Consider the following 23480-nt stretch of genomic DNA (forward strand, 5'->3'; position numbering starts at 1 on the left):
GCTTGTCGTTTACTAATGTAAAATGTATTTAAATAATACAAACAACCATAGACAATCATGACCTTTGAAGACAAAAACAAAACATTCATAAGAGTTATGGCAATGGTGTTATTGCCAGGTTCCTTTGATCCATAATTATATTCTACATTACATACATTATTATAAATCAATAAAATTAAAACAAGTCACAGAATATTTCTAACAATACAATACAATAGTCCCATAATGATTTTTTTCTCCATGGTAACATTATTTTTAAATGAAGTGTTTAACTTTTGTTATTTTGTCCAAATTCACTTGTTCACCAAGTTAAAAATATCTTGTTTCTTGAGTTATCACAGGATACATTTTTCTGGATAGAGGGAGACTTTTAAACTATTTTTGTTCCACTTGTTTTGTCAAACAAAAATTGGTATTTTCACTATTATTGTTGCCATAGCAATCCCCATGTTTGACTGACTAACAATACATTGATGTGCATAATGCCCTAATCAATGTACCAAGTTTCATTAACCTAGCTAGAACACTTCTTGAGTTATTGCAGCATCCGGTGTTTCCTGATAGACAGTGGGTTAACCTGTAATACCCTCCGGTGAAACTGATAGGGTATTATTTAATTGGGCATATAAGCTCTAAAATAAGTATTTTCAAAATATATTTACAGGGACATCACCAATAAAAAACATATACAAAATGTTGTCAATTAGTAAAACTTGTGAAAATAAGTGATGGCAAACTACCAAGTTGTTTGCTTGGCAAGGCATCCAATAATATTGCTGTATCCCTTGGTGTCTCCTCCTTTGCCCAGTGATGCCCCTGTGCTCCATCATCCGACAGGTCCCGCCTATCTAGGGGAATGACTGGCCCATCCTCCGGGTAGTAACTCCTCCCACCTGACTTTGAAGGAATGGGCGGAGGGAGATCTGACGGTCCTGCTTCTTCATAGCCAGGGTTTACTGTAATGTTTAAGTGAATTTTTAGTATATATGGGTATGTACACAAATGTTTTCTTTCTATCAGAATAACATAATTGTAATGAACATGGACTTTAAAGACTAAGTGGATTTCTTGGATTTATGGATTTTAGGACTTTAAGCATCATTTGGGTCACAGAGCTGCTACATAGGGCTTGAGCTCATTTATTCTAGATATTATGCCCTTAAAGAGTGTAACCCAACAGACATAAGTTTCATATTTCACTTATCTGCATGATTTTTTTTTGTAATAACAAATGACAAATTAATATTGGTTACTTATAAATAAACAAAAGATTGTAGTAAAGTTTAGTGTAGTAAAGACTGGATAACAAGAGTCATATTTTACTTATCTGCATGAACTTGTTTATTTATTGTAATAACAAATTAATATTGGTTATTTATGAAAAACAAAAAAAACAAAAGATTGTAGACTAGTGAAGTGTTTTGGTCAACCTTATACAATTCAAGGGCCATATCTCTGAATTTAATGATCTTGCTATTAATAGAACTTTAATAGTCAAGGTATTATGCCCATAAATGTTGTAAACAATCTTGGTATAGATTTGATAAGAAATGCTCAAGTCAGAGAGAGGACAAAGTGATTTTGGTCAAATTTTGACAATGCTAAGACATATTGTGACCAAGTTTGGTAAATATAATATAACAGGTGCTCAAGTAACAGAGCGGACATAAAAGTGTGAAGCCGCGGACAACTCGATCAGAGGTGACAATATGACTTTAAAATACAAGCAAATAAAACCTTTAATGATTTGAAATCACCTCATTTGCATTATTTTAAAGTACTTGGTAGATGTAGTTAATGATTTATAGCAATTCCTTTTGCTGAAAGCCAAAATTTGACTGCTTTGCATTTTATACGAGTACTGCGTTGTCTTTTACAGCATATTTAGTGACTATAATATGTATGTAATATATTTGTACTGGTTGTGAGAGGAATTTGTTCCCTTCTTCTATAAGGATCTCTTCTTCCTGCAGCATCCATTTTCTAGGCAGTTGTTTTCATTCTGTAAAGGATAGATAATTCTAAAATTAACAAAACAATACATATCTTTTTCATCTTTTTCACAATGTAATCTATGCTTAACTTATAATTTTCTTCATTACAAGTTCATACTTATAATAGTAAAATAAATCACTCTGTTTTAGATTTGTATTTTTCACACAAGCACCCAGTCAACACACACATGTCTGTTAGTACTAGTAGCTAAAGAACTTAAGTGAACACGTTATATAAACCTTTTGGGACGTGTTGGCTAACTTAAATGCGTAGCAAACATCAAAAAAATGAATATCTACATTAAAGTAATGGAAGCCTGAATTAGTTGGTAAGATATATCAGCATCTGCTAAAAATGTCTAAGGCGCGTAGGAAGCAAATTGACATTGGGGCCACGGAAGGGGTGGGCTCGGGAGTGGTGTGCCCTCCCGTCGAGATTTATTTTTCAATTTTAAGCATTGAAAGACTTGATTTCCAGTGAGTTAAGGTTTTATTTTCATGTTTTCTTCTAAACTTTTTTCGGTATAAACAGTTGATAGTTATAAAACTAATCTCGTTCAAGAACTGTATCTTGCGCAGTATGGTTATGAGCTGTGCTCTTTTGTTGGCTTTCGGAAAATATTTCTCCGATGTCTCCAGTCTGTGCAGGTAGGGTAAAATGTCTCTCAACGGCCTCTTTGACAATCAGACTGTTCATGTTTTCGGAACATTTGCGTTGTGTCTCTCCTATTGGTGAAGCAGATGCTGATGAACCCGCTCTAAACTTTTGTGTTGCCAATCTTGCCGCCTTTCATCGCTATTCTTGTTCACCGGAGTGATGAAACTATGCATGTTAGATTTATCATTATCAAACCTCTGATGAATGAGAATGTTGATCGCTGAAACACATGTAAAGCAGACACACAATCTGTAGCCTGCAGGCATAAAGAATAACATTTTGAGCAACAGCAACTTATTCATTATTTTTCAGTCATAAATACACCAGTATGTATTTACTTTTAAATATTCATATTCACGCAGTCTCACATTACACAATGTATGTTAATTAACAAATTAGTGCCGTTTACCTCTTCATAGTGAGGCCACAAGTGACTTGGGAACCATTGTGAGTTGAATACTCTGTGTTCAGTTTTTTTAGTCCTCAAAAAAAATCTCTTTGGATATTCAAAATTTTAGGCCGATTTGGAATATCCATTTAAAGTCAAACTTTAATGTGGCATGTTTGAAATATACATTTCCTGGCTATTTAATGACAATTCTGATTGAATGGGTAAATATAATTATCACAATCAACTAGTTTTTGAAACATCAAATTCAATACAAATAGTAATTGTCTTTGTGCATCTTCTTCTTCTTCCACTAACCCGTCTTAAATAATCCACCGACTGTGTTAACGCCATTCACATGCCATTTAGCTAGATGGTGTAATCATGCACTGGTGCCCTATATATTCAATATCCTGTCAGACCAGTAAATATTCACAGCCCCATTGCCATTACTGGCCAGAATATTGAGGCTGCGGACCCAGCTCCTACGCGCCTCTGTCAGTCTTCCCGAAATTGTAAAAATTCTGCACTTTGGAAGTTTTTGCATGTCCAAAAAAATATTTGCCTGTCCGAACAAATATGTCATAGTATACATAAAGAGTAAAAAAAATGAATGTCAACTGTTTTTAATGCTTTCCTGATTTAGTTCACAAAAGAAAACAACAACATATAAACACTACATTGACATGTTGTTTAGTAAAAATAAACACACTTGGTCTCGCAAAAAAAATATTTAAACACCGCCGCCATTAAGGTGCTTTCTGTTTTTTCGGTCGTCCGGTAATTCCACCAACCGTCGCCATTTTGACTGCAGATGAAGTATATCGAGCGCCGACAATTTTGATTGTACTTTGTTGCAAACCAAGAACCTATCAAAACTGTTGTAATTAAATGCCTTTTAATACTGATGAATCGTATTTACTCATTTATCACCGGGAATCAAAATCATGATAGCATATCGGAAATCCGAAATTACAGACTTTTGGCGATGTTATGTGACGTCAATATCAGTATGGGATCAACTAACTACCGCAAAGGCAAATAATCAGCGGAAGTTTTTATAGACATTTTGCTTTCAAATACCTTTTCGGTATTTAGTCGTCTCAAAATATGTCGGTCGTCCGGACCGTCATTTTCGTAAGACCTGCCGGACCCGTACAAAATTTGCCGGACATGTCTGGCGGACCGGCACATTTCGGGAAGACTGCTCTGTCTTTAGTTAGGTTTTTTAATGATGCGGTGCGCCATCAAACCTGCGGCCTCTGGATTGACAGTCAAGTGTGTAACCACTAGACCACGGATCCGCCATTGTACTTGATAATGATATTGCAAGTGTGAATTGTAAGCGAATGGAAGACTGAGAAGCCATACAACTGTCAGACCATCAGCTGAGTGTAGTCTAAAATAATAGACGTGTTATACGGGATTCTTCCAATCCCTAACGTCTAAACGGGAATGTGCAAAAAACGGGGGTGTTTTAAAAATATTGAAATTGTTTTAAGTGAAGTATTTTATGGTTGAAATTGATCATAAATAGCTATATTCATATTTTACCATGTAAGTGAAATGTTATTTTGCACTAAACAAGCATTTAATGCATTAAAACAAGTTGTTTACCTTTCCAATAAAACGAAAGTTGACTGACACAGACAACAATTATGCGAAGGGGAACAACTAGATACAATCGTAATAACTCGGCCTCCTCCGACAAAGCTTCGAGATAGACCTCGTTATACAATCGTAACAACTCGGACATGGCCGAAATGTTCCGAGCGATTTAAAACTGTGCCCTGAAGCCTTGCAGGTGCCCTTCATGTATATATCGTTATGTTTTGACAGAATGAAATGAAGAAAAGCCGTCAAACTCATAATTATAAGTTGGATATTTATTTTTTGTGTACGGAACTAATATAAAATAACATTATCTGGTAATATTTCTTGTTTTTATATTTTATATACGCTATATGCTTTAACCCGGAATCCTGATCGGAACAACTACCCACTTTTGATACTAAACAATTTGTACTTGAAGGATTTGCCATATCAAAAATCTAAAAAAAAATCAGTCAACGTACAATTATTTGGACTACAGCTGAGTGTTGATCAGTGTTGAAGTGAAATTCTGATTTTGACAGTTCCTGTAAATAATTTGTTCAAACAATTAGAAAGAACGAAAAAACACGAAGAAAACTATTTCGAAAGCAGACATAGAGAGCAAACCTGAATATTTGGTCGAATATGTTATAATTTGTCTACTTCCTTGATACCCTGATACTTCTTTTTGATCTGAGTCACCAAACGCTTTAACTCCACCCAAATTGTCGTGCCCTATTGTACACGGATTGAATACTTAGCTCTTCTTCCTTGACTTATTTCTGCATTAAACAGTCAAAATGCATACATGTCTTTCTTTTTCAATAAAATAACCTGCTATGCTGATAAGACTCATTGGAATATTGCAAATATGTAAAACTTTTTTCTACGGACTTTTTACATTCGACAATGTTTACATAATCACCGATCAGGGACTTCCTGGATATTGTAAACAATCTGTCAAATATTTGTTCCTTCAGACACATTTATCAGTAAATGTGAGATTAAAACAAGGCAAATTAATATAATGAAGCAATAAGCTGGATAACATTTTGAATATTTAAAACTTATATTAATATGTCACTAATACTTTTTTAACAACTGTCTCAGTTTAAACATTTATCCAAGAGTATACAAAGCTATTCAATTGTAGCACATATTTTAAATAAAATCAAAGGCCCCTCCCCCTGTTTTCAAAGTCTTTTTAAGAAGTACAATACTCAGGACTGGAGTAGGTGATGTGCTGAAACCCCAAAATGGCATTAATTCAGTATGCAGACTAGCAAAAGTGCTAATTATTTTGCAGGAGTCTGGTTGAAAATGGAGTATTTAAATTTAAATTCTGAGCATGTATATGGTATGAAACAATCGAGAAACTTTACAAGAAACCATCCTACTCTATGGTAGTGCATAGAAATGACTGCCAGAACCTTCTGCCATGTTTCACTCTTGGCAGTCTATTCCTGTGGCCTTTGACAACAAGTATATTTTTCTTATAGTCTTTATTATTGCGTAGAGAAAATGGTATTCTTTGTTTACAGCAAAATGGGTCAGTATGCAAGTATTTTCATCACCCCTGCAAACAAAGCTGTGAGCAAGAACACCCATCCAAGAAAACCCAACTGGATTACTGCACATGCCATAGCTTCAGAATGTATGTAATCATTCTGACAAAGACAGTTACATTGTATATAAAGTTCAATTTTATTTATTTTTTAAAACATGTCAAGTGTTTTAATAAATATTATAATAGCATAAACAATGATAATTTAAGTAATTTTTAATTTATAAGATTAATGACTTCAAAGTAAAGAATAAATACACATTTTTCTATTATTTTACTTGCAAATTCAGCTGAAATAAACCCTGTATTCCAGTAAGTATAGCGGAGGTTGAGCGTCTGTGGGTGCGTTTCCAGCAGTTGGGATGCAACCCAGATGGAGAACTCACAGACAGCACCATCATGAAGGCAGACTACAGCCAGGATGTTTTCATGAAAAATGTAAGAGCTGTAAAATGAACGATAATGCACTCAATTGCTTTCATATGAGATCGCTTTATGCACAAATACATAAATCACAAATGTGTTTAAGAATACATACATCATCATGCTAATCTATAACTTAATATGCTTTCTAGGGATAATGACACAATTTGGTGCAAGTATAATTATGTAACTTTCATCATAAGAAACAAAGTGAAATTATAAATTAACCACTATCATGCAAACAGTTGTCAAAATAAAAGCAATTTTGAACTATGTCATTTTTGTTTCAGTATGAATGTTTGTTTTAGAATGTTTGGCTCTCAGTCTGTTTCAGCATATTTGTTGGTTGCACCGGTTTATATGTGAAATATTTTGAACTTTATAATATAATCATCAATTTCTTTAGCATTGCATTAATTGTGCTCACTATTCAAATCCTGTGATATACATTGTATTTCTTTTTGATTAGATTTTGAAGAAGTACATGGAGGGCAACACAAAGAAGGTCACATTTGAAAATTTCCTTAGAGCACTGAAATGGGTTGAGCAGTCTACTATTGATGAAAAAATCAGAGGTTAATTTGGCATTTTCCTTTACTGTAGGTTACAAATTGCGATCAAGTTTGCATTATATTTATGGAAATTAACACCTCTGATATTTGAGAAAGATATCATTTTATGAAGAGCACTGTTGTTTGAAAATGACAAAAAGAAATAAAAAATATTTTTGATAAAAGATACAAAGGTTAACATTAGAATGAACTGTATTGTAAATAGTTCCTAAAATGTTATTCCTCCATATTTCACAACCACATTGTGCATTTATATGATTGCAGCCATGTACCACTTCCTTGGTAATGGCCAGCCACTCACACCAGACCTCATGGTAAAAATCTTAGAGAGAGTTTATCCACAGGATAAGGGGGTAAGACTTACATTTTTTGACTTTCAAATATAAAAGGGATTGGCTTGTCTCATGTAATAAATAAATCCAAGAATTTAAAGGGCACATCATGGTCACATTCCTATGGCTTCTCATAATGCACACTAGTACACTCTATCATGATTCCATAAGCTAAAAGGGGACAAAAATGGAATAAACTAATGAATTAAATAGTGCGACATACAGTCTGTGTATTTTTTAGTAATATTATTAGTAATATTACCAATTTTAGCATCAACAGATTAATGATCTCCAGACTTTTGTATCAAAAATAATAAGTTTATTCAAAATATTCTTTTCATGTGCTTTATTGAAATCAGTGGCTTTTTATTCCTTTTATAAATACAGGAACCAATCAAAAAAATTGTGGAGATTTTATTCCAAGTGATGGACACAGATGGTAAAAGTAAGTATCTGAAGTATTTATCACCTTTTCAGTATTATTATTAAAATACATCTATTGTAATGAATTGGCAATTGGTTTTAATTTATAAGAGAACATGCAGTCTATGCGTCATTTACTTCTCACAATGCTGATATATTCAGCAAAGATTTGCTGAGTTTGGTTTGTGGTCATTAAGCTGGACAAGTGGGTTTCCTCTGCGTTTGCTGGTTTCCCCAACAACACAAGACCACACTCACACGTTATTTCATGTGAGCGAAAGTGATTAATATAATGCATCTTCGGCAGAGTTTCTTGGTTCTTTGGGCATAGCATGTGGCTGCCTCCAGTAAGAGTAGAAATTTGGCCATTGATGTGGTTAAATATTGCATATAATGTGTCACCATTATCTGGAGAAGTATTTTAGCCAAAGTCATTAAACAGGAATGTTGAACAGCAAGTGAACTTGTGCATCTGATATTTTGTTTGTGAGTTATGGCCTTCACAGAATTAAAACAAGGCAAACAGAGCATGAAATTTTGGTATTACACTTACATGTGTATCTAAAACATACTTTAGTTAGAGTCAAACCCTTCACAAAGTTTTAGTCTGCCATATTTCTGCTTATAAACTTTCATCAATTTAACCATCTCGTACATCTGGACTCTTTCATGTTTGTATTTGTTTTTCAGAGGCGCTAGATGAGGAGAAGTTTCTCCGAGGAGTTCGGAAGATCCCGCCCCAGGTACTTGACCAGTACCTGACCTTCCAGATACTGCCAGACGAAATGAAGGAACGACTTCATAAGAACCTACAAGAGGTCAGAACTTTACTTGTATTGATAGACAGTTCTGTTTGTTTTTTCCTAAACGTATGTTAAACAATTGTTCTTTGATGGAATCTAGGTCAATACTGGATAATGCACTTAATTAATATGAATTATTTGATAAAATAATATCAGAATTAACCACCAGAGTTAAACCTCCATTATTTTGTCTATATTACCTAAACCTACCTGTAAAATGGTTGGATGCAAATGCTTCACATAGTATTGACATTTTTCTCTTTTATCTACCGGTAAATAATGTTTTTAACTAAGATACTGAAAACATTAGCTGACAGGCCAATGAGAATATTATTTTTCTAAGTATCTTACATTGTCCAACAAAATCAGGATGATGCATACTGTACAGTGTTCACTTCAAATAAAGGAAAACCTTTTAATCCAGTTCAGGTCAGAGAGCCAGATAGCAGGACCATCAAATGCCCCCCAAAACAGAACTCCAATGAATGCACGTCGGGCAAAGCAGGTTGTCCCGGACCAAGCATGCCGAGAAGTGTCAGAGAAAATCTTCAAGAAGGACTGGCTTAGAGTGGCTAATAAGCTGGGCTTCTTTACCCAGGATGTTCAAGAAATACAGAGTGCCTACCCCAACAATGCACAACATCAGGTTCTCTTCACATTTATCAATAAGCTATTATTATTTCTTGTCTCAAGTAGCTCCTACAGGTACTTCATACTTTTCTGATTTTAACTGACCAAAGCAGACCTTTTTCTGTGATCAACATGGCTGCCATTACCTGAAAATATGTTAAATTTTTTATTAAAAATACCCATAACATAATTATACAGATCATATGTGTCAACTAGGAGCCTGTATACATTATTGTATTTTTTTATTTATAGGTGTACCAGATGTTGAAGCAGTGGAAGGAGCGAGATGGAGACGAGGCCACACTGGAAGTCCTGGAGAAGGCTCTCGCGGACTGTGGCATGCACGACGCTGCCATCATCCTCACCAGCTACTGATTACATCATTTTCTCAGCTACTGAGTGTTGTCCAAAGCTCTAGCTTATAGAAATGCTAAGGACTATGGCACATGGCACTACCAATCATTCTCACCAGCTACTGAATGTCAGCCACCGAGACTTGCATCACCAGGCACTGTCAGTCACTATGACCACTGTCACTCAAGTTTCTTGAATATTTAAGTAAATGCACTCACATCTGAGATCCTCTTATCTGTCACAAAAGCTGTCATCATTATCTTCCATAGGTCTTGTTAAAGGCTGCGCCTGTGACAAGTAATGTCCCTTAGTGACTGTTGAAGATGAAAAGATTAGATCACTGAAAACTGAAACAGATTTTCTACCAAACTGAATGACCAATTCATTGTCAAATATCTAGATTGCAGAAATGTTTGTATGTCATTCGCATATATTTGTATTGATGTGAAAACTGATGTGACTGATGTGTTGAAATTTAATTTACCGTTATCAATTATTTGTTTACAATGTATGGAGTATTTTGTTGTATAGCGTTATTACTGTTGCCTCTTCTGATCTACCTCATTTGTGTTATGATCATAAGACACTGGTTGAAGACCCAGGTAACTGCCTGTTCTCTCACCCTGTGTGTGTGTGTGTGTGTAAGCTTATTTATACTCACACTCAGGGAAGGCCCATTCAGCGAGTGCTTTGATAAGATTTGATAGTCATTTGGGAGCATAGTGCACAGACAGAATGGCATGAAGCAAGACATTAAATGTCAATCTTTGTTAAACTGAATTATGTTGAATTTGTATGTTTATAATGATGTCAAACATCTGGATTTTTAAATAAAGTTAATAAAGGAGTGTTTTTCTTTTCAACTAAGACAAGAATTTTTCATAATTAAACAGTTGACAAAATATATATTTATTTCATTTTAAGTGAAAAATACAATTTGAAAATCCTTGATATAACATACGCTTTTATAAAAAAAGACAGTTCTGAAGATTCAAAACACAAACATTTTAAGAGTACTTCTATGCAAGAGACGCTTGATCAGTCTGTCTGTGTTCAATTCTTTATTTCCAGGTGATTGCGCATGTTTGAGCTAGTCTCCATGGGAAAACCTAGATTGTCAAGCACATACTGAAAGTTTTGAGCTTGAAAACTACCATGTGAAATGTTTGAACAAAAAAAGATCGCTTTTTATATAAATTTTGTTCAACAGTATGCATTATAGCATCATCCAGGGTTGACGGAAGTGTCCAAAAAATGTCAAGTCACATCTTTATATCTAATTGTCTATCAACTTTATGACAATTATCTGCAGAATATCCAAGATATTCTCCATACCCATCAGGAACCACTGCTATACACTCAACATTTATGATTCTTGAATTGCTTTCAACAGTGGTCATGTAACTGAAGCAATTGTCAAATCTTGACAGAATTTCGTTACAATGTGCATATGTCTCTGATAAGTTTGATCACCTTCCGAAATGTCCAATACTGAAAGAAAGCCTTTCAAAAAATAGTGTGGAATTTATTTTATTGAACAGCAATGTTTTACAGCATTATTAATGCAGAATCAAACACAGTAACGTCCAGATTACTTTTATTAACTTTCCGTACAATTGCATCTATAAAATAGCACTAAGTGGCAATATAATAACACTTGTGTTAATATTTATTCCCAAAATACCGTTACACTATGTGTAAAGCCTAATACATGAACACAGCAGATCTGGTGCATGGAAGTGAAGGCATAAGTTTGTCAATTAATGTTTCACATATCCTTCTGCACATAGTATTTAAACATACAATTAATATACCTAAATAAGGTGTAAAGTAGAAATAGTTGGACATTTTCACTTTACAGCTTATTTTGATATATTTATTTAAGCAGAAGCCAAAAGTTTCAATAAACATTTCAGGAAAAACATGTTTTGCAAAACAATCCAAATATATTGTACACATGTTGGTTAAATACAAATTTGGCACATATAAAATAACAATACCTACAAGTAGGGGAGTAAATCTCAGACAGGAGTAGATCACAGGAAGTCACAATTTTGCTTTGTTTTTCAACAAACATCAGTCATCATGGAAAATCAAGTTAGAACATCGTTATAAAGGAGGCATAGGGTCGGCTAAACAGTAATATTTCAAAGGCAATGGAAAGCTTCAAATTTACTATTAATAAAAAAATGTCACAGAAATAACGAAAAAATATTTGTTTTACGTCATTTTCAGAAAAAAACAATACTATTCAACCAAAAATTTACCCCATTTGTACACCTATTTTGGAACCATAGAAAACAAAGACAATTTATTTCATTTCTGCTTATTTTGTTTCTTTATATTAGTTGAAGAGGTGGGCCCTGTTTCAGTAATGATCATAAGACTAGATCATAAATTTCAAGGCGTAACCTGAATTTTGGCTTGCACTATGTTAACTTTTAATGAAAATATTGTAAGGACTTTCATCACATAGATTATGCCCTAAACTTTATGGGTATCCCTGAGCACACTTATGTACGGTTTACAAATTAGAAATGTTACTGAAACAGGGCCCTGGAGTTGACCGTTCTGATTTTTTTTATCCAATATCTCAACAAATCAGAAGTTGAGGATACATAAAAAAAACTTGAAAAAGTGTCCGACTGATCTTCTCCCCTACTGGTTCAGTAGTAGTACAACTTTTAAAGATTCAATATCCTTGCGATGTTCGGACTTATTATTAGGCATTATAGTTGGAGTTTCAAATATTTAAAAGTATTCAACATCACAGTAAAATATTAATTATTGAGAAATGTGTGACCATATGATCTGAGATAACTGAGAAGTGCAAATAATCAAATTTAAACAAAAAATCTAAGATTTAAGGTTATAATGAATAAAACAAAAATCTTTAGAAAAAAAGAAATTTTAGAACACAAACTGCAAATTTCTTAAAATGGTAAATGCAGAAAACTGAATATGAAATTAAATATCATTAAAATGGAAAAATAAAATATTACGAAAGACATATTTAACAAAGTTTGGCAGATTCACTATCTTGACTACATTTTACAAGGCTTTTTAAGCCATGTGCATTTCAGAGATCGCTTTCAACAACAACAATTATGTAATATAAAATAAGTTAAAATATTTTTATAATAAAAATAATCTGTTGTTGGAACGATGTATGCTCCACTGAGTCAACTCCATGGTGAATAGATTCAGAGGAAAAAAAACACAATGCTTTTTGCATAAGTATAAAAACGGGTTTCTCTGGAAAAAATTCAGACCATTTATATTCATCAGAGAATTGTCTGTATCAACTACTGAGCTAACTGATTTAAATTATTAAACATTAAAACGCTAATCAAATACAATAATAACTATCTGCAATTCCTCTTTTGATAAAATGTCATACAAACATATTTCAACTGCTATTCATTACAATTGTCAAGATACAAAAAAAAGTTCTAATACTATAAATACAATCATTAAAACCAGATATTTGACGCTGAAAGGCCATGACGATATAGAGCCTACTGCTGTAATAATCACGTAAATCTTCTGAGACAGGTTGTTGTTTGATCCTGAATGTAACTATAAGCAAGTTGATTACAAAAAATATAAATCATATGTGTTACTTTGATGTATAACCCATCGTCTCGGGGTCAACCTCTGTGCAAAACTATTTGAAAATTCCTCAATGTATGGCCAAGTTACAGACCAAACAAGTCAAGATACAATAAATTGTTTGCCCATGACTACTGAACATGACCTTGACCTTTGGCCAAAAGATATGGAACTTTTACACAACATGACGTCTTCTCATGCTGAGCATTTGTGCCAAGTTATTTTCAAAACACCAAATGCATGGCAGCCCTGACAAGCCGAACTCAGACAATTTGATCTCTCACTGCTATTTACATGAGACAAATTGAATATTTTCTCCAAAAAGTTCTGAAATGAAATATGTATGCTTGCATAAAGTTTGACCTGTAATTGGGACCTCATGGACTGTCATGGCACTTCAATGTGTGAAACTATTGTGTGACAAGTCGTTTCAAAACCCATCAAAGCAAAACAATTATACCATCAGGACACAAAGGTTTGGTGAGGATGTTAAATCCTGTATGATGGATTTCTGGCCCCAGTTCTCAAATATTCTCAAGTCTCTTCTCAATTGGGTATATTTAAGTAAATCAACCAAAAAAAATTTGTACCATGCTAGGCTCTTAAGTAGTTAAATGAGTAGAGTTGATTAAATAGGGCCTGATCTCTCAAGCTATGCAATGTTAGGCAGGTGATATAAAATATAACAACAATGTCAATGTAAAAATATTGATTGCATAGTGAACAAAATACTGCCAACAACATTTGTAAAGAAAATGAAGTATTCAAAATTGAAGCTTAAAGTAGAACAGCAGAAATGTGAATACAGAATAATACCTTAGCATTAAAACTCAACACACAATGAATGTCTTTGATGATAACAGACCTCTAAAATGCAGCTGAGAACTATTGCAACCTGAGATGGCTATTTCACACTCTTACAACATTTATAAAAAGAGTAAAAACTGTACTTTATATAACAATAAAAAAAAGATTTATAGAAATTATTGCTAACTAGAACAGAAGGAACAACAACCTGTTTTCAAAATAAAAACAACAACAACATGATTATACTTTGACATCAATAAAGTTCTGACATACATTCAGAAAAGAACAAATTTCAGTAAAAAGAACAAAACATTTCAATTGTGGAACTTTAAAGAATAACTATAAATGAAAGGTATACTGTACATGACTGAAATGGATTTATAATCAAAATGAAAAGGCACTAATTGTTCAAAACATGAGCACTAAAATAGTATAAATCTGTATATGTTAAAAATACACCATTTGCAATGCCTCAATGAGTCATGACGTGTACCTATATACATATGGACTAGTAGGAATTGCCAAACACTATCTTCAACGTCTTTCTTTACTTTACATCCTCTTATCAAAAGAATGTTTTTATTGTTGTTTTCTAGCTATTTGTTGTTGTTATAGCTGTTCTTTGTCTTCCCAACAAATATAGATGATTTCCATCCATATTGGCACAATGATGAGTAGATGCTGGTGAGCCCTACTGCAGAATGAAGGTCGTGATACACCACCACCCTGCCTGGCTCTCTGGTTACCCCTTGTTCATGTTATCCTGAAAAAAACATGTTCAAAATAATTAAACGGAACCATTTCAGAACATTGAAGGGTCAACCCAAGTGGTTACCAAGACTCATCATTTTTTGTCAGTTGATCAATGGACAAATTTCAACAACTTTGTGATAAAGCTCAAGTTAAAGGTTTTGATTCACATCTGCATACTGTCTCTGGTAACATGACTGTGTACTATGCTTCAGATGCATATTTGCATATCTTAAAATATTTTTTCAGTTATGACCAAAATAATTTTTTGCATGATGGTAGCGTCACCAAGGCTATGACATTACATATACTTCTTTTCTTAAAAAAAAATAAGCTATCAAAAATAAAGCTATCACAGAATGTTATAAATACCCCCGAACACTCAAGCGTTGGAATGCCGAACAATCTGACCTTGTATAAACAAGGTATGGATCAGACACAAACAATCATCAGTAAGGCTTATATAGCAAAACATGATCAGTTAAGAAGGTTGCTATGACCTTGACCTCGAAAGTAAGGACACACAGGTCTGGTGTGCAAAACACTCTGGTACTATGGAGGTAACCTCCGACAAATGATTTTAAAATCCAACATTTAATGACAAAGATATGGACCGGGCACAAACTATTATCCGTTAAACTTACATAGGAAAACATATTAAGTACAGAGGGATTGCTGTGACCTCAACGTCGAATGTAAGGACACAGGTCATAAATGGCAACATATCCTCATCCTTATTTAAAAAATCAGACCATGAATGAGAAAGATTTGGACCAGACAAACATGGGACTGACAGACTGACCGATGGATGTCATGTATGGTTCATATATAACCCCCATTTCGCTATGTGGTATAATTACTGGCTAAAAGAATTAATCAAAGGTATCTGTGAATGTAGTTGACCTTTTCAATTGACTATTGCATAAACTGGATCCTTAGCCATAAAATTGTTGGTTAAACATATATTATACCTTTAATATAATATCGATCAAAAAACCAATGTCCTAACCTTGTACAAGGTCAACCTGACAAAGGAGCAAGTGATCAATCCATATCTGCTAACATACAAGACAATTGGACAGGTACTTAAAATCTACACTTAACATACAACAATATTAAAGTGTAAATTAGTTTACCAGTCTCCACTTAATCCTCTCCACCCAGTCTTGAGATTCATCATCATTCTTCCCAAACAGGTAAAATGTCCGCCAGCCAAACTCTAAACTATAAATAGAAAGAAAGAAAAATAATTATTTGAATCAGAGGCACCTTTGCATGAATTCCTAATAAGGTCAAGGTTGCATTAAACAAACAGGCACCATTTTTACAAAGCATCTTAAGTCTCTTATAGCAGTATTAGGCTAAGCTCATTAATTTTGCTTTGGTATAATTTTTTGTAATATTAAGATTCTTAAAGGTATTCCTATCACAATGAACTATCATTTATTTGATAAAATCAAGATTAGGTAAAACATTTGGTGTCCTGAAATAAGGTACCTCAGCTTGTTACGATTAAGATTTTTCAAGATATTAGGACCAGTTCTTTATTTTTACTAAATTTGGCAGCTAACAATACAAAACCAAGCAATAAAATAGACAGATTAGGAGAAAAAGATTCATTATAAATTCAGTAACGTCTGTGATTAGAAAATCAAATGTGCAATATCCATTAAAGCATGATTTACTTTTTTTGTTTCATCATTGCTTTCAGTGAAATATAACATTATTTTCAGTGCTGTTTTTCATTTTTGATATCCAATAATTTTCACTGCTCTTAAAGATTTTGGCTTCCTAAATGCTAAAGAAAAGTTATGTAGTTATGTAGTAGTATTCTGGGAAGAACTTTTTTAAATGATGTCACCAAAAATGATGTCAGGAAATTGGATTTCTTACATGACTTTCCAATTAAACTGTCAATTTTCTTAAATGTAAGTATTTATGAAAAAAAAGTAGTTGGATCTAGTTTTAAGATAAAATCTTTCCCAAGAAAATTATATTTAAAATCTTAATCACAGCCACTCATAAATTATTGCTTACTCTTTGGTAAAATAAAAATCTATCTTGCACAAAAAATCAGCATTTTTTTATAGCAGTAAAATCCTCAATTTCTTTCATGTTTTTTGGTAAAATATCATAATAATTTAATAGCAAGCAGTGAAAATATCAAATTAGACATTTTCACTTCTCTTATACACTTTGCTTAATAAAATCAGTGTATTGTTCACCACTACCAGGTTGATTTTTTTAAATGAGTCACAAAAATGATGTCACAAGTTAATTTATCTTTATGTTAATTTTCAATTGATTCCCAATTAAATTGTCATTCTTCTGAAATTTAAGCATGAAAGAATTGAAAAGAATCTTACACTGAAATCAATCAAATACAGTAAAACTGCGATTTCTCGAGGTCGCCAGGGACCGAGCCAAAACCTCGAGGGAACCGATGTTTCGAACGACCCGATTTTCAATTTTCCAGTTTGATATGAAATATCTTTCAGTGTATTTTTAGTTTGAAGTCGTCAAACAGACTGTTTACCAAGACACCGATTATGTGTTGCGTTGTGGAAATCGCTAATATGTTCAAAGTTTGTCTTAAACTAAATGTAAAACGCAAAAGAAAAAAAAATGAATAAATAGAAATGTTTATTTTAACAAAAAAGCACATTTTCGTAACAAGCAACATTTGTATCACAGTACATATTGTAGCATTAGTCAGATTTAAGTTTCACAAAATCAAGGATTGTTGATTGGCGCATCTTGTGACAAGATGACGGTTTCGCGAAACTGTTCAATCCAATGTTGTATTGATATGGTAGTGTTTTATTCATATTTTTATTACTTATTTAAATTTCTCACAATTAACTTCTTATCAGTAACTTCTCATAATTATCATCTCAAATGCCCATATCAACTAATATCGGTCATGCATTAACAATGAAAAACGGTTTTTCACACCTTATCAAATTGCCTTTCAACTGTCATTGCAATTTTTACAACTTAAGAAAATTTTAACACCTAGCAAATGTTTGTTTATTTTGGAACACGCGTTCGGGAAAAAGTGTGAAATTATGTCCTCGAGGGAGCCATAAGGTTTTGTGCACGATTTGTGTACTTGGGACCAAGGATATTGCTCGACTGCTCGACATAATTAGGTTTCGAGGCAGCGTGGGTATATTTTATATGAAAATAGAAGGAAAAAAGTTCGGGACCAAGCTCCGACCTTGAGGGAACGCCGGTTCTCGAGCGACCGCTTGTTCGAGGGAACGCAGTTTCACTGTACCTCTATCTTTTTTATGCTTTTTAATGAAATGTTATGTTATTTTCACTGCTGTAATGTTCACTGCTCTTATAAATTTTAAGTTCACTTTGTCAAGTTGAATTTTTTTAAAATGATGTCACCAAGATAATGTCACAATGTTTTGTTTCTCACACAATTTTTCTATTAAAAAATAAAATTGAAAATAACAACATTTTTTAAAGAAATATATAATTTTTAGAATTTTGGTGTAAGCTTAACATTTTGTACACTTGTGATCATATCCTTTTATATTTTCACTCAAGGCTGCGCCACACATGAAAATATTGCTTTCTGTAATCATTTGGTGAAATAATCTTAAATGTTGCACTGAAATTCATAAAATATCCTCTACATCTCATTGTATCTCCAAAGTACCTGAACACATGCTCCTTTCCGCGGAATTTGCCCAGAAACTTGCAATCCTTGCATTCGTCCAGGTCAAGTGTCCGTATTGGGTGCCGCCCGGATGTGTCCTTGAAATACTTCAGCTCATTAGACTGCAGCTTCCAATACCGAACCTTCCATGTCTGAAAACCACGAGAGTTAGTATAGACTAGTAATACAGGGATTGAAAAATATATATCATCCAAAATCCATTTTGGACTGCTAAAATTCCATGATACTCTGAAGCTTTAACATCTTCCATAATCTGAACTGTGCAAAAACAGGTATTGGATACAAATAGTCGCTTACAGATTAAAGTTTTAATAAAAGAACTCAGGGATGTGATTGACCTGGCAGCTGAAGGGCTGAAAAATTTTCGGCCATGGGTTTACAGTCATTGAAATAAGACTTTCAGATAGACAAGCCCGAATTCTTATACTAGTGCTTGGCGTCAAATTTTTGAACAAGCCCTGCTATATAAAATTCAGAATTGGAGCAAGCCCGAAAAATATTTTACCAGTGCAGGGCTTGCAGGCTTGTGTTAATTTCGGTTTATGGGGCGCTCTTGGGGTCAAAAGCGCACTGCTGTAGAAGAAAAAATGGCTTTAAGAAGCTTTTTTGAGGGCTCTCCCGACTTTAAATTTGAAGCAAACTGGAATATTAACTTAAACAACAGAAAGCAACAAAATAAGAAATAAAAATTCAGGATTTTTTTTTTGGGGGGGGGGGGGGGGGTCTCTGGGGCCATTAGATCCGCGGAATTCCGCGAATCCGCGGACAAAACACATCCCTGGAACTCCATTATTAAATCCCTACCTTAAATATAGCGCCAAGTTTAGTGAGATATCCATCCTTGGAATTGATCTGTAAAAAATAATGATATAAATTAAGACAGTTGCAAGAAATAATTTAAAAAAATGTGAAACTGAGTGGACTTGTAGCATTACAGGCATACATTTCAAACTTTTAACTCCCAAAAACTTATATATTAGAATTGACAATTCATTTCTTTAATAGGTACACAATAAAAAAACACCATTATGTTCAATTCAAAGATGCAGATTAAAAAACACATGCTGATAGAAGAACTTCTCTGAGAATACTTATATTCAAATACACCGATGTACTTGTATTTGATGTCCAAATATTCACATGTACGGATGATTTTTTATGAATGACAGTGCATAGCATAAGCAGTATGTAAATGTGGCATTGAAACATAAAGAAAAAAGTGAAAGTTACATGATATTTGTCAGGACACCATGGAGTGACTCTATTCTTTAGCTTGATATTGGTGGAAATGTACATTTTTTCTTGCATGCAAATAACTTACACTAAGGATGTTCTGAAGTTAAATACCAAAAGGCGATTAGATTCTAATTCAACTTAAGAAATATAACTGAGTTTACATTTAAGCATTTATGGAATATTACAATACAGATTTACAATTATAAATGGCTCATGACAATTAATGCCTTTCCATATGTATTACAATGTGGAAAGGTATCGGCTTACAGAGTAGTTGTTGCGCATGTGTTTGTCCTCTACCACGTTACCCCCCTCTGCGTGTACGCACACTGCATCATAGATCTGTGGCTCAAGAACATCCCTTGGGTAGGGGTGCTCCAGCAATATGGATTTACCTGTCAATATCTCATGAAATTATAATTTGAAATCTATGACCTGATAGGAAAATTATGACATTTGAAAAATGCACCTGAAAAATAATCAAAGTACAAAAAGTAATGTTTTTTATGTCTGCAACACTTTCTCGGAAAATGCTTAATATTTCCACATTGTCATACCAGGATAATTTATTAGTTATATTGTCAATAAATTTCTTTTTGATTTGACCAATTTCTATTTTTATCTATAAAAAGCAAGAATCTGCTGCTTTAACTGTGATTTGTCAGAGAAATTACAAACCCCCAAGAAGGACACACATGGCCATAATTGGCCTGACTTGGTCCTACAAACCACAGAAGTTATGCCATTGAAGTTACTTAGTTACTTTACGATATCATCTCAAGAATTATTTTTGAAAAGAGCAATCAAATGCCTGTTTCGCCATGTTTTGACAATAACATGAGATTGTGTGTAACTTACCCGAGTCTCCTGCCAGCAGGGGTTTGCTGCTGAAGTGGCGGGTCAGATCCTCGCAAGTCAAGTATGTGCCATGGCCGAACTGGAAACCATCCTCCGACCAGAATAACTCAAAATTCTTTACTGCATCATCCGTTCTACAACAATATACATGTAGTTGCTTTAATGATCACCAATAGATAATATAGTAAGAACTGTCCTTATTATACATAGAGCCTAAATAAATTAACCTTGCTAAGGGATCTTAATTAATGTAAATGATATATGTTTTATATAATTTTTGCCTTTAGAAATCATTTAACTTTACAGAGATATCTAGGTCAAAGTTTAAATGGTGACATAATTTACATCTTTGAAATGGCATGTTCTTAATAATAAAGTAACATTTACAAATAACTGATAAACTAATGCTAAAATGAATGTATAGATCAGAGTTACATGAGCCAGTACTTGAAGTACAACTTTCTTATTTGCTAGTGACCATACCTGACTGAGAGTACTTCTTTATTTGCCCATTACTCTACCTGACTGAGGGTACCTCGACATATGCTCTTAACCCAAGCTGACTGAGAGTACCTCTATACTTGCCCATTACCCAACCTGAATGAGAGTTCCTCTATACTTGCCCATTACCCAACTTGACTGAAAATACCCCTACATATGCTCCTAACCCAATCTGACTGAGAGTATGTCTACATTTGCCCGTTACCCTACCAGACTGAGAGTTCCTCTGTACTTGCCCTTTACTCTACCTGACTGAGAATACCCCTACATATGCTCCTAACCCAATCTGACTGAGAGTACGTCTATATTTGCCCATTACCCTACCTGACTGAGAGTACGTCTATACTTGCCCATTACCCAACCTGAATGAGAGTACCTCTATATTTGCCCATTACCCTACCTGACTGAGACGGCAAATTCGTTCGGGTTGGGCTTGGAGCTGTTCCTAATTAGAAATGATCCCTGCTGACCATTTTGTAGGAGCATACACTCTGCCTTGTGACGGTTCAAGTCTGTGTGGAAAAACCTGAAGGAATGTTTGTATTTTATTATAAATCAAAGACACATACACAGCTGCCAAGATAAAGAGTAGGTAATGAATTGAAAATGCAATTGCAACATTACTCTAATATATCTTAGCTTCTGTACTTTAAAACCCAACTGAGATATGTTTTATTCATATTTATTTAGAATTTAGAGGTTTCCAACAGCTGTGTGCAGTCAGTATATCAACCATATTGTGAAAAAAAACTCAATTTTGAGGAAAGAGGCTACTTCAAATGATGAGCTTAATTGTGATAAACTGGTTATAAATTTAGAATACCGTTACATTAATTATAACAATATTGAAAAATTAGAACAATATTGAAAGGAATGTGTATAAAAGTAACTTACTCAATTTCCTTTAATAGCCGGACTTCGTATGGGTCATTGGCCATTTTTAATCATATTCCTTACTCTATTGGCAGAGAGTTACAGGTACACCACCTATAGCAGAAAATCACTGATTTTGTAATTTTTAACGGAAAATTTGTTAGGCTTGCATTACAATGTGAAGCCTTTCCTTGTACTTCATTAATATTATGTAGTGAAGCTTTAACTTAAGCTGCACTGATACACATATTACATGGACTGTGGGACATAAAATATATACAAATCAAAATAACTTATATGCATATTGAATTTAATTGAGTTGGCTAGTTTCATTGGCTTAAGTCAAATCAACCAATAACAAACCTTCTCCAATGATAAATAAGTCAAACAATAAGCAATTATACGTTTGCGCAGATTACTTTACTATACTGTATAATAGTCTATATTTCACTGAACCACTCCGTTAAAAATTGTATGAATTTGTCATTTTTGTAAATTATTAAATATTTATACAGGAAATCATTATCTGAAACCAATGTTTGAACATTTTGTAATTAGTAAACATGAAACGGAGGACATTTAAGTGTTGCACAACATTAAAAGTATTGTTTACAATAATTGTATTGAAATGATAAGTGAACTTCACAAAATAATACATGTTTCATATTTTAATACACCTTCCAGATTGGCCAGTCTTTTATGCCCAACTTTCTCTTCCGGATCAGTACGGAGATTTCCGTTGGTTCGGAATACGTTCGGTCCAGCGAGTTTTTTATACCCAGCTGCCAAATGTATTGTTAACAGATTTATGATGTGTACATAATAAATTCAACTATTAAGGACATAAAGGCAGTGACAAGCCATTATCCTTGGCCATAGAATAACCCCGCGTAACGAAGGCATGTTAGCTTAAAATGCTCTTAACAATTCAAAAGTGATAAAGGAAGTTGGACTTCCCTTCATTAGGAATTAGGTTTTTAATAACTTATCTTTTATACAAAACAAACAAAACCACTGTACTATATGATTAAAATATTTGTTGAGATGAAGGAAAAGTGTATTCACTATAAAACTAATTATACCTTGCGTTTTTTAGGAGTTTAGATTTGTTGATAATATACCTGTCTGTTTACATTTTTGGATAATAACAATAATAATACAAATTAGTATAAAGTTATAACGTCCTTCGCAAAAAAACGGTTATCATAATACTTTATGTACACTTTACATAAACAATGGTTCATTCCACACGTAATTTACCGTAACAGTCAGGGGCGTAGCTTGGCCTATTAAAAAGTATAGGCCCACTTGGTAGGGGGGTTGAGGAACCTCTGCCTGGATTTTTTTTACTCCAGATCGAATATGGTGCGTTTTAGCGTATATCTGGAGCCTTTTTAGTCATCGAAATTTGCTTT

General features: G+C 33.7%; 3 protein-coding genes across 9 annotated transcripts in view; 1 reads left to right on the top strand and 2 right to left on the bottom strand.

Moving 5' to 3' along the window:
• LOC128203817 (transmembrane channel-like protein 5) overlaps window positions 1-5381 on the bottom strand; it is a 30334-nt gene extending 24953 nt beyond the window's left edge. For 2 of the 4 annotated variants that reach the window (XM_052905351.1, XM_052905350.1), the window contains exons 1-3: window positions 5261-5380; window positions 1920-2002; window positions 741-956 (exon numbers count right to left, since the gene is read on the bottom strand). In XM_052905351.1, the coding sequence (XP_052761311.1) occupies window positions 741-956; window positions 1920-1980 (277 nt within the window). In that variant the 5' untranslated portion in view covers window positions 1981-2002; window positions 5261-5380. Of the gene's footprint in view, window positions 1-740; window positions 957-1919; window positions 2003-5260 lie in introns of all 4 variants that reach the window. The other 2 variants (XM_052905353.1, XM_052905352.1) reach the window with 1 other exon arrangement.
• Window positions 5382-5564: 183 nt separating this feature from the next.
• LOC128220136 (uncharacterized) lies at window positions 5565-10572 on the top strand. Of its 4 annotated transcripts, none has more exons than XM_052928420.1 (9): window positions 5565-5631; window positions 6175-6287; window positions 6511-6635; window positions 7090-7195; window positions 7457-7545; window positions 7912-7969; window positions 8638-8765; window positions 9175-9396; window positions 9633-10572. In XM_052928420.1, the coding sequence occupies exons 2-9, from the start codon at window positions 6179-6181 to the stop codon at window positions 9753-9755; spliced, it is 960 nt and encodes a 319-aa protein (XP_052784380.1). In that variant the 5' UTR covers window positions 5565-5631; window positions 6175-6178; the 3' UTR covers window positions 9756-10572. The 4 variants fall into 4 exon arrangements, with proteins under 4 accessions (XP_052784380.1, XP_052784394.1, XP_052784387.1 ...); XM_052928434.1 differs by having other exon boundaries at window positions 5573-5581; XM_052928427.1 differs by having other exon boundaries at window positions 5590-5625.
• A 747-nt stretch (window positions 10573-11319) lies between these two features.
• LOC128221088 (dual adapter for phosphotyrosine and 3-phosphotyrosine and 3-phosphoinositide-like) lies at window positions 11320-23229 on the bottom strand. The gene is made up of 9 exons (XM_052929539.1): window positions 23148-23229; window positions 22087-22179; window positions 21593-21718; window positions 20692-20825; window positions 20101-20228; window positions 19402-19449; window positions 18577-18728; window positions 16040-16127; window positions 11320-14916 (listed from the first exon to the last, which is right to left on the bottom strand). The coding sequence occupies exons 2-9, from the start codon at window positions 22128-22130 to the stop codon at window positions 14896-14898; spliced, it is 741 nt and encodes a 246-aa protein (XP_052785499.1). The 5' UTR covers window positions 22131-22179; window positions 23148-23229; the 3' UTR covers window positions 11320-14895.
• Window positions 23230-23480: the final 251 nt, after the last annotated feature.

Source organism: Mya arenaria, chromosome 2 (genome assembly GCF_026914265.1).
Source record: "Mya arenaria isolate MELC-2E11 chromosome 2, ASM2691426v1".
NCBI classification, from domain to species: Eukaryota; Metazoa; Mollusca; class Bivalvia; order Myida; family Myidae; genus Mya; species Mya arenaria.